General features: G+C 44.6%; 1 protein-coding gene across 1 annotated transcript; it reads right to left on the reverse strand.

Moving 5' to 3' along the window:
* Nucleotides 1-6,266: 6,266 nt before the first annotated feature.
* LOC106722513 (olfactory receptor 6N2-like) lies at nucleotides 6,267-7,214 on the reverse strand. The gene has a single exon (XM_014522707.1). The coding sequence runs from the start codon at nucleotides 7,212-7,214 to the stop codon at nucleotides 6,267-6,269; it is 948 nt and encodes a 315-aa protein (XP_014378193.1).
* Nucleotides 7,215-11,969: the final 4,755 nt, after the last annotated feature.

Genomic DNA, 11,969 nt, shown 5'->3' on the forward strand with positions numbered 1-11,969 from the left:
TGATTGAATGTGTAACATGGAAGCAGGCAGCAATTAACACCTGGGAAACTGCAGATCAACCAACAGAAGAACTCAATAGAAGACAATGTAACAACCGGGAAATCTCTAAACGTCACTGATCAAGGGCTAGAAGCCCTGGCCTGAGTTAATCAACGCCAGAGACCAACTTTTGGGCTGAGTATCTCCAGATCAACCGCTCCCAGAACCCTATTCTAAATTCATCAACGGACTCCCAAACCTGCATGTACATGCGGACGACCCCTGGGGCTGACAGATGCCGTCCAGTAGCCACCGAGGGAAGGGGGGGGAAGTCCCACGAGGGTCAACGACCCCTGGATTGGGCAAACCTGAAAACTGGGGAGTCACCAAAGTCTGCCAGGGACAGATAAAAGGCAGTGAAAAGTGACCCTCAGGGGCGCCCTCTTGATCTCCAACTCGACCAGACCTGCCCAGCCAGAAGGACCAGCCAGCGACCCCCTTCTGGAAGATAACACCATGCTGAAAGAAGCCTTAATGACAGACTCCAGCGCTTATAGGATAGGTATACCTGACTCCGTAGCCTGCTACTGTGTGTGTGTATGTGTGTACATGTGTGCATGTGTGTGTGTGGGGACCAGCCCCAAGGTTTATGATTACAGTGTTTCAATCCGCCTAATAAACTAGAATTTTAAGGATCCCGAGTTGGACATTTGTAGCCAACAAAGGGATGTGGAGAAGTTGTAGAGAGTACAGAGGCAGTTGACAAAAATGATAAAGGGCATGGAAAGGAAGTCATATGAGGAGAGGTTGAAGGAAACAGGCATGTTCAGCTTGCAGAAAAAGTGCTTAAGAGGGGACATGATAGCAGTCTTCAAATACCTGAATGGCTGGGAAAATAGAGGGAAAATACTTTTTCTCTTTTGCTTTAGAGTTGGACACAGACTCATGGCTTGAATTTGCAGGACAATAGGTTTAGATTAGATATCAGGAACAGTGGTGAGTCAGTGGAACAGACACCCAGGGAAGCTGTGGCCTCTCCAGCACTGGAGGTGTTAAAGAAGAGGTTGGATAGCCACTGGTCAGGGATGATATAGGAGAAGCTATGCCTATGCTCTACTATGGCAATGGCTCATGCTGCCCCTCACCAGTGATTAGCAGAGTGCCCCTTCACTCAGTCTACGCCACTACCAATTTTTTGCCCTTCCCCTTGCCACCGACTGGTTTTGCAGGAAATCATGGCCAATGCAGAATTCCCGGCAATCACAGCAATTGCGGACACTGCTTTTTGTGGTTGCCATGAAATATGCAAAACTGCAATTTAGGTAGATCCCTAGTGATAATAAGGTGACAGGCTCTGTGGATGGGGAGCGAGTAGTAGATGTGATATACCTTGGGTTTAGCAGGGCTTTTGATACTGTCTCCCATGCCACTCTTATTAAGAAGCTAAGGAAAAACAGACTAGGAGAAAGTACTGTAAGGAAGACACATAACTGGTTAGATCATTATTGTGGTGGGACAATAGGGGGCGCTACTACACTGAGCCACCCGCCTCACTGTGCCCGACCAAAACCTGCTTTGGGTGTCTCCCCTGGGGCACCTATGTCCAGCTGACCCCGTTCCTGGATCACACCCGCAAGCCTGGGGTAATTGCTACTACAACCCAGGCGCTGGTCTCTGTTAGGGCTCTGTGAAGCCTGGGGTACACAGACCCTGAAGACCTTGTGGGTGCTTTGCTCACTGGTAGTACTTCTGGTTGCTCCTTGTAGCCTGGAGCCACCCAGGATCTTTCCAGGTGTGACAGAATCAGATAATAATCAGCCACACTCCGCTAGGAGCAAAAAGGCCTGTCCCTCCTCTCAAGCATTCATAGTTAGGTGTATTGTAACAGACAGCTTTTCTTAATGAGAGAGAGGGGGAATGGGGAAGGAGTACAAGATAGAAGAGTATTAGAAAAAAAACTGCCTTGAGCAAAATAGAATGGGCTTGCTGGCTCTTTTAACAAGTATCAGGTAAGATACTTACATATATATCCAGAGGATTCTGGAGGCCCATGCTTCTGTCTGTGTTTCCAAAAATGCCTCCCCAGAGGAAGAACCCCCAGACCAGGTAAACTGACCCTTAAATATCTTTTCTGACCTCATCACCTGGCTCCAACGAGAAACAGATAACCTATGAACACTGATGTGTAGCTCAATCCTTTTAAAAATCATCAGCAACCCCTGGTGGAGTGACTAGTCACAAAACTGGTCCAGCAGATCCCTTGGCAGGAAACTTAGGACAAAGAATCTGGGCACAGGAAGGGGGAGATGGGAGGAAGCAAAGCACACAGCCCAAAGAAAACACACAGCCAAACAGAGACACTAAAAAATAAAGGGGATTTCTTTACAATTATAGTCAATGAGTAGTCATCAATGACTCAATGTCTAGTTGGGAGGAGGCATCAAGTAAGGTTCCTGTGGCAGGGCACTGTTTGTACCTGCCACTTTAAGACCTGAGCCAAGAAGCCAGCAGGTGCTTGCTTGCAGCAACCATTTTAGATCCCTGGCGGTCTATATAAACAGATCAGTTCCCTGCTGGCAGGCCAGGCAGCAACATCACCTGGCTGCAAGGCTGCTTGCAACAGCCTGGAGGTCAGGGAGGAGCTGTAGGGGATGGCTAGGAGGCTTCTGGTCCTGGGCATGATCTAAAACTGCCCCCTGCCGGGAGTGGGTGGCTTGGTAGGGCTCTCAGTGGCACAGGAGCCTCCAGGAAATGCCAGGCCAGTTACCACTCTGGTGAAAGGTGGGTTGTGGCGCCTTAATAACCCCAGCTCCCACAACTGGGTGGGTCACCTGCTAGTAGGGTCCAGCAGGAGGACCCAAAAGAGAGAGTGGGCTGGAGGCACAGAGGCCTGACTTAGAGTACCCTCGACTGGTCAATGCTGGGGCCAGGACCAGAATGGTCAAAAGGACCAGGGGCCCACCATGAGGGACACCCAGAGCTGGGTGTTCTGACTGGCCTTGGAGGTGAGGCCAGGGCCAGAGGACAAGGGCCAGGGCCAGGGCCAGAGGAGGACCTGGGAGGGGGGTTACAATAAACTGTAAGCTGAATATGAGCCAACAGTATCCTGTTGCTGTAACAAAAGCCAAGAGCATCTTGGCTTGTAGTAACAGGAGTGTCACTTGTAGATCAAGGGAAGTGGTTCTTCTACTCTGTTCAGCTCTGGTGGGGCCTCCCCTGAAGTATCGTGTTCAGTTTTGAGCCCAAACTTCAAGAAGGATGTGGACAGATTGGAAAGAGTCCAGGGCAGAGCAGCAAACATGATTAGGGGTCTGGGATGCAAACCTTATGAGGAAAGGCTGGAAGAGCTAGGGTTATTTTGTCTGGAGAAGAGAAGACTGATGGAGAATTTGAAAAGAGTTTTCACATACCTGAAGGACAATTATGGAGAGGATGGAGATGGGCTTTCCTCTGTGGCCGTAGAATACAGGACTAGAAGCAATGGCCTCAAATTGCAGCAGAGGAAATTTAGTTTAGATATTAGGAGGAACTTTCTGACTATGAAGGTAGTCAAGCATTGGAACAGGCTGCCCAGGAAATGGTAGCATCTCCATCCTTGGAAGTTTTTAAGAACAGGTAGGACAGACACTTGGTTCAGATGGTTTAGTTAAGGATGATCCTTTGTTGAGCAGAGGGCTGGACTTAGAAGACCTTGTGAGGTCCCTTCCAGGCCTACTCTCCTATGATGATGTTCCTACAACTCCAAGTCAATGAAATAACTGCAGATTCTAGTCTTCACTGCATATTAAGATAGTGTTAGAACCTTTAAGAATTACTTTATAAAAGAAAATATATGGCACTTCATCATTTATGTTCCTTTCTACAAAAATAAAATGTTTACAGTTTTAACTCAGAAAGGTTTTGGTGGACATATGTATTATTCATCTAGACTGTGATTTACAGGCTCCAAGTACATGGTTTCTTTTTGATCATATTTATTACCAGTGAAAATGTAAACATTATGTGGATCGAAAGGATTGATGGCTGCCTACACAATAGTCCACTGAGCATGGGAAGATACAGCACATCATTACTCAGGCCCTGATTCAGCAATATATTTTTATCTTATCAAGTGGTTAAGTGCATGCTTATCTTTACTTTTAACATAATATGAAGTGTGTTCCGAAGTGTTTTGCCAAGTAAGGATGGACGTACACATACGCTTAGATGTTTTAATGAGCGGCGTCCTCAGTCAGGTTTCTGAGCATCAATGCCAGGTGTAGATTTTGACAGGTATACATGAACACATCAAATTTCTGTGCTCTCACAGTTCCTGCCCAAGACTGCCCAGACTCCAGGGAGCACACAGACAAAACCCATGTCCAGGAGGTGACAGACGAGTGGTATGAGAAATAAGGCTTGCATTTTAGAGCACATAGTTTTGGCCCTCTTCCACTGGTTTTTTTTATTTTTTTTTTATTTTTTAATTTTGGGTTTATACTGAGAAGGGGATGTCTTATGTGAGGGGGAGAAGATAATAAGAGGGAAGGTAAAGGAATGGAAAGAGAGGAACATGAAACACAATTTGTAGGTCTGGTGCAACATGAAGTGAGAAGTGCAGAGGACATAATTCTGTAGCTACCAGCCATGAAGACAGAGGCCCTGGGGGTGAGGCTTCAAAGACATGAAGGGCTGGTGGTATTGCCAAAGCATTTGGGAATTTTATAACCTGTACCTGAATGACTGCTGCCAGTAGCAAACCAGAGTGGTGTAAAGATGCTGTGATCCTCTATCCTTAGATGGCTCCTAAACAGTGGCTAGATTGAAGCACAATCTAAGTCATTGTTCTGGGACCACTACCTGGAGTCATGTGATTATATATCAGAAACTAGGGCTGGGTCTGCCTTCCTTTGGGCTTTAATTTGAGCAAGTTGGTATGTATTTCAATTTATATAATTCCATGCACATTGAAGGTTTGGACCATGTTAATTAAATTTGATGATGATGCACCTTCAACTCTGAGTCGAGTCCACTCTGAGCGGAGACAAAACCTCAGATGTGCCAATACCAAGACCCCCACCAACCTTGCCTTGATAGTGGACTTTGTGTGTAGTAGAAGGGGAAGGTCTTAGCAGGTACCACCCCTCCACCTATGCAGATGCACTCTGGCTGCTGGAGTAAGTGCTGGTTCTGTTGCCTCTTGGGAGCGAGAGGACCCTGCTGTTCTCAGAGGGAGAGAGTTCCTGCTACTCCCTTTCCTGGGGCTTGGGCTGGAGGGAAATGAGAAGGAACACAATAAATAATAGGAGTAAGAGATAGAAAATATTGCAGGAGAAAGGATGAAAAACATTAAAAAAGTTAAAAACGGAGGGCACTGACCAGAGCATTTTATTGTTCGTTTATGCTTTGTCTTTTAAGTTAAGCTGTATGTGACCATGCTCCCATAATGTTTAATTCATAGGAGGAGATAGCATTAAAGTTGATCATGCTTTTAGTGCTAAGTGTAGAATATCAAAAAGACAAAAAGTGTGATTTTCTTTGGAAAACATATTCGATCTTACAGTTTCAATGAGTAAGCAACATTTCTAGGTGTTTCTGTAACTTTGGATGTTTAGATTAGCAGCCAGCACAAACCACTCTGCTGAAAAAACCTGGAACTACCTCTTCTGGAGTAGGACATGCCAAAAAGATACAATTACAAGAAAAAAGTAAGGCAAAACTGAAAGAAAGATTTTGTGTTTTTGCTAACGGTGAACACGAGTGACAGATGAGATAAAAGTCTGGGGCAGAGCAAAGACAGCGTGTTGTATGCTGTAAGCACAAGAGTGTAGATAGTTATAGGCTGGAGACATAAACGTTTAAAAGCTGAGTCGAGACCATTCCATCTCAGTGCCACAACTGTCGCAGCACACCATTTCTAAAGGATGGGAACAAAGCATGTGTTGATTGATGATTGAGTCTCTTTGTTAATAGTTGTAATCAATTAAGCTGAATCAGTTAAACTGGGTCAGTTTGGATGAGCTAAACTGGAACAGTTGTGTCTTCTGGACTTCTCCTTAAAACAATAAATAGTTAGGAAGGAGAAGAGCAAAAGAGGGACAAAATGTGCCAAAAATAAAGTAACAATAACAAAAAAAAAAGACATGAATTGGAAGAGAAAGGGAGGTGCAGATGTATTAGAATGAACAACCAAAACTGGGACCGGATCGGTGAGAAAGCAGAAAGGATCCTGTGCACCCAGAGCGGCGTTCAGTCAGGCTGCAGGATCAGACGCTTGGAAGGAGAAGCGCTCACATAGGATGCCAGCGCTATGCACTGGTGTTTATCATTCTTTTGTGAGGGATTTTCCTTTTTATTGCATTCAGTATTTCTTTGTTCCGTAGACTGTAGATGACTGGGTTGACCAAAGGAGTCAAAACAGCATAAATCACAGCAAATGCCCGGTCATAATCCAAGGAATAACTTTCTTTCAACCTAACATACATGAATGTAATACTCCCAAAAAATATCAGAACCACAGTTAGGTGAGAAGCACAAGTGGAGAAAGCCTTTCTTCTCCCCTTAGCTGTACGTATTTTCAATACAGTTTTTATAATCTTGACATAGGACACCATGATGAACAGAAACGTCACCAGAATGATAAATGAGTTGATTATAAAATCGACCAGGACATTGATGGAAGTGTCTGTACAGGCTAGGCTCAGCAGTGGGGGGAAGTCACAAAAGATATGCTGAATTTTATTAGGGCCACAGAAAGGCAGCTTGGAGACCAAGATGACTTCAGTAACTGGACATATAAAGCCACAAACCCAACAGCCGGCAGCCAGCCGAGCACACATTTTTGTGGTCATAATGGCAGGGTAGTGCAGGGGATCACAGATAGCTAAATACCGGTCATAAGCCATTGCTGTAAGCAGGTAACATTCAGTGGCTCCAAGTGAATGGAAGAAATAGGTCTGTAAGAGGCACCCAGTGAAAGAGATGCTTTTCCTTTCTCTGAGTAAGTTTGACAGCATTTTGGGGATAGTAGTTGCCGTATACCAGATTTCCAAGAAAGATAAAGTGCTGACAAAGAAGTACATAGGGGTATGAAGTCGAGCATCTGACCAGATGACTGTGAAAATCACCACGTTGCCAAGGATGGTGAGGAAGTAGATGAGAAGCAGCAGGATGAAGAAGAGGGCACGGAAGTCCTGAAGGTTTGGGAATCCCATGATGATGAATTCAGTTACCCTGCTCTGGTTGCTGATTCCCATACTGCCAGGGGATTAGACTATAATCCCTGGGCTACTTGGAGTACCACACAAATCCAGACGTCTCTCAAGTGATGGGTCAATTGAACAAAGTGCTGGAAGTGCCCAAAGAATCATTACTTAGGTTTGGTGCATTTGAGGCTGAGCCCCACCACGACCCATCACCTCCTTTCCTCCTCATCTTGTTCCCCTTCTTTCCTGTATTAATCCTAGGAGGATGTGGAAAACTAGAACAGAGAGAAAGAGCAGCAGAAATCACAACCTCTCCCACATCTTGCAATGAGTCAAGCAAGGATCCCCATCACCATTCCCCCGCTGCCATAAATAGTGATCCTCTTCTGTCCATTCCCATTGGGCCCCACTCCTAGCTTATTTCTGTTTTGGCTTTTTTGGCTATGGATTTTTTCATTTCTTTTAATCTAAGGCCAGCTGAGTGTAAAATGGTGACTGGTCTAGAGAGCTGGAACATAAGCCAGGCTTTGCTTTATGAGCTGCATGGTGGCCCAGCTTCAAGTGGGCCTGCTGCTTCCACCCAGTTTAGCTTGTAGCTTGATGGTTCGGGCACTCCCCTAGGAAAGGTGAGAGGTCTATCTGGGAGCTTCCAAACTGGCAAGAGCAGAACCCAGGTCCCAGAGTCCTGGAGCTGGAAGGGGCCTTCGGGGTCATCCCCTGCGGCTCCCTGCACAAATGCTGGATGCGCTATGTTCTGGGCAAGCGAGCTGCCCATTAGGCTTGAAAAAGCCTCACCCCACTTGTTTCTGAGTGACCGCAGATGTCTATGCTGTCCTCATGGCTGTGCTTAGTGATGACGGTGTGCACGCAGCGCGCTTTGAGTACTCCTTCCCAACAGCACTCCTCCAGCGTGGAGCACAACAGAATTTAGGAAGGAGGTGACTGCTCAGACTGGAGACTTTGGTGCATGTGCAGAAGCCTGAATCCAGGTGCTGGGAGGGCACTGCCATCCAAAGGAGTCTCTCTGCTTGCCAGGGGCTAGCGGGATGTTCTGAATCAGGTCTTATGACTTAAGTGCCTACATTCTGCCGCAGAGTTTATTTATTTCCTGCAGCCTAATTGGGCCACAAGGTAGATGCTGAGACAGTTACTGCAGAGCTAATTAGTCTACTGCAGAGTAAATGTCTCATGTAGACATGGCCACTGAGAGGTAGTCTAACCAGAGCAGCCCAGAGTCCATACAGATGACTTTGTCCTACTTCTTTGCTTCCTTCTAACAAGGGTTTAATATAATGCTTCAGTTCAGAGTTCTCTGCTGAAATGATAGTATTTATTCGTGTTCAGAGTAAAGGTAGCTGGGCTGGATATTTTCTTACTTTGACAAGAATAATGCATCTATTATGCCAGCAGTTTAAATCCTTAAACACTGAGCCTCTTGATTTTAAGTTCTGAGGCCAGATAAGGATAAACCACCTTCATGACAGCAATGTCGTTCGCTATGTGGATATTAAAAATGCTTTCATAAGGAATTTCCCAATATTTTTAAAAGCATATTTATTTTGTTTATGGAGGCTACTTTTAACTAATTGGTGGGACAAACCCTCAAGTGGCTGCATTAAAAGGATGAGCAGCACTGATCAAAATAATGACTTCTCAGATGACCTGCCCCATTCAGTGTGCCTATGAAAAGATATGCAGATTTGCTATGCACAAGCCTTACACTGCTTCCAGTCAATTGGAAAGCTGGTAAAAAGGGTAACAAAAATGAAAGCTTAATCTTTAAAAAGAGACCTAAGGGACTCTGTCATTCAGTTTGTATTGTATCCAAATATTTCCAGGCATCCAAAGATGTCAGACCTAGTATGTTTTCTTTCCATAGCTAATGGCTAACTCAGTAGCTCACAGTGCCTTCCAGCCAAAAGGCTCCACTTCCATATTCCTTAATTACACCAGCAGACCCATATAGCTAATAATACTGATTTGCACCTGAATAGGTGTTTGTTTTCTGTAGCTTGCACAATGCTTTACTTTTCCTTCTCTGCCACACATTTTACATCTCTCCTTTGCCAAGGCACATACAGTAACATTTTCAAAATTTTAAATTGCCAACTGTCAAAAATATTTGGCCCTCAAAAATGCAAATATTCACGTAGCAGTACTTCAAAGGTGCCTTTGGAGGTAAGGCTCTTAACTCCCAGGCAATGAGGTAGGTGCCTTAGACTGTGCTCCAAAACAGCCAGGAAACTCTTTCCATGAGTTAGCCCAGGGATGGCTAACCTGCGGCAAACATGCCACAAGTGGCACGGGCAGTCTGTGTGTGTGGCACAGGACAGAAAAGGGAGGGGGCAGGCAGCATAGTGGCAGATAGAGCAAACAGCGGAAAATAAAGCAGCAACTTGGCCAGGGAGCACAGAGCAGGGAGCAGAAAGCAGAGCAGCAGCAGAATCAACCAGGGCAGGAAGCAGAAATCAGAGCAGCTCAGTGAGCAGGGGAAAGGGACTGGAGTGGCACTTGTGGAAGGTGCGGGGCTAATTTGTAGCACACCTGCCAGAAAGGTAGGCTCCTGCTGCCTTAGCCAGTGACTGCTACACACACACACGCGCGCACACACACACACACACACACACACACACACACACACACACACAGAGTCTTGGTAGCAGGGACCAGCAGCTAGTTCTCCCCCACCCCTGATGCTCCAAGCCATTGGCTACACAGTCAGGCTGCGTCTTATGTTCTCTTTCTGATATAATAAAAGTTAAGGTCTTTTCTGCCTTGTGACACAAGGGGTGAAGATTTCCTGCCCACCATGACTCTTGTCTGATAGTTACAGCAGGGTCAGAGATATGGGTTTAAACCCCCACAGAGCATTGGACTGAAGCTAGGTATCTCACATCCCTTGGAAGTGCTCTGACTACTACACTGCTTTTGAAAGGGTGCCCTGAGTGTTTTAAAAGAAAGCTCATCCTCCAGCTTTTGTATCCGACTGCACCTTGATCCGTTAGGCTGAGGACTGCATTATAAAATTCCTGTTCCCATGGATGTACTGTGATCAAGTTACCCTACAACATTTAAACTTTTTAATAAACTAAATAAATCTGTCTCCTGAAATCTTGTACTAAAAGGCATATTTCCAGTCCTCTAGAGTTTATTAAGTGATATAAAATAGCCATTAATATCAAACACAGCAGTCAAATACAGAGGGGATATAATCTCCTTCTTCCTACTCAATTCTGGTAGTTTATCATTTATTATTTATACATCAAAAAAAATCACAATGGACCTTTTGGTCACAGTGTAACACTGGAGTCTTATGTTCAGCTGATAAACTACCATAATTCACATCCCTAAATTTAACCTTAATTCTTTGTTTCTTGATATATGGCTTTATATTGGACTATATCAATCACTTATTATTTGTTTATAGCCAATTTGCCAAGTGATCAAGATACCTCCATCCTGTTCATTATCATTTCTGCCAACTCACTGTTAAATGGTCTATATTGCTTCCAGGTGAGAGTGTACCACTGAAGTCTGTAGAATTACACCGGGATTTAATTTAGCCTATTGTGCCACATCTGGCTGGAAGTCAAGTTAATTCCAAAAGAAATCAGTCTGCCCTCCTCCAAGTCTCAACCCACACCCTACCTTGTCTGTAAAAAATGTACATGAAAGTGCAGCCTGAGAACGGCTTGCTGGGAAGGGAGCTGTGATCCCTGCTCCAGACCACCTAGGAATTGTGTACCGCCGGTTACACTGGTTAGCAGCGTGTATGCTTCTCATCTGGCCACTCTGCTTATGCATCCAAAGAAACATCTAAGTTGATAGCTCACAAGAGTGGCAGGCATCCCTGCAATCCTGGTTAAACAGGAAAAAATAATGAGAAGGAAGATAAGCTGTCAGAAAATTCATTATTTATTTTGCTCAGGTACAGCAAACCAGCCCCCGCAACTTTCTCTGACAGAGCAGGACACAGAAATATTAGGGAAAAGTCAACATTTCAAATCCAAGTAATTTTCTCAGGTTAGATTTTAAGAGCTCAACATCAAGAGTTCCCATTTAGGGAACCAAATGAAGCTGCTGGATTTCAGCAACTGTCCAGTAGAGGCTAGAATTGTGAGCACTTATATAAACCTCATTGTGAATGCCTTGTAACTAAAATGCTTTGAATGATCTTTTCGAAACTTTTATTTCAGGCTGAATTAATTTTCAAAGACTAAGGGCTAAGCCTTCTGGTTGAAAGCTGGCTTCACCCTTAACTACAGACAGAACGCTGCCTGTTCTCATTAATGTGTCTTGGAAAGCTGCATTGGATGCATCACAGAGATTATACCAATACAGGTCCCCCAAACATTTTATCCCCAGTCAACCATGAGCACAAGGGGGTATAATCTTGTCTGAGCATATCTTCAGTGAAATGGAGTCCTCCCTATCTCCTATCCTGTAATTAGTCATGAATCATTTGTGTTCAACAAATCCAAGAAATTTAGGAATTAAATCCTTTCCTATGCTTTATTCTGAAGTCTTCCATCAGATAAAGTAGTCACAGAAACACAGTGCATTCATCACTAAACAGCAGTCTCCATCAAGAGACAGCAGTTCTGGTTCATTAGAACCAACTTTCATCCAATATTTATTGCTGTATTCTTGAAATCCAGCAATAAAAATTGCACATTTTCTCTGGAGACGTATTTGCTTGAGATGAACAAGGTGAGGTTTTCAGAGCTCAGAAATTTTGATGGCTTTCTAGATAACTCTTAGAGTGAAATGCCAGGGGTCTCTAATACTCACCATCTCTTCTCTCCA

The sequence above is a fragment of the Alligator sinensis genome, unplaced genomic scaffold, assembly GCF_000455745.1.
Source record: "Alligator sinensis unplaced genomic scaffold, ASM45574v1 scaffold553_1, whole genome shotgun sequence".
Lineage (NCBI taxonomy): Eukaryota > Metazoa > Chordata > Crocodylia > Alligatoridae > Alligator > Alligator sinensis.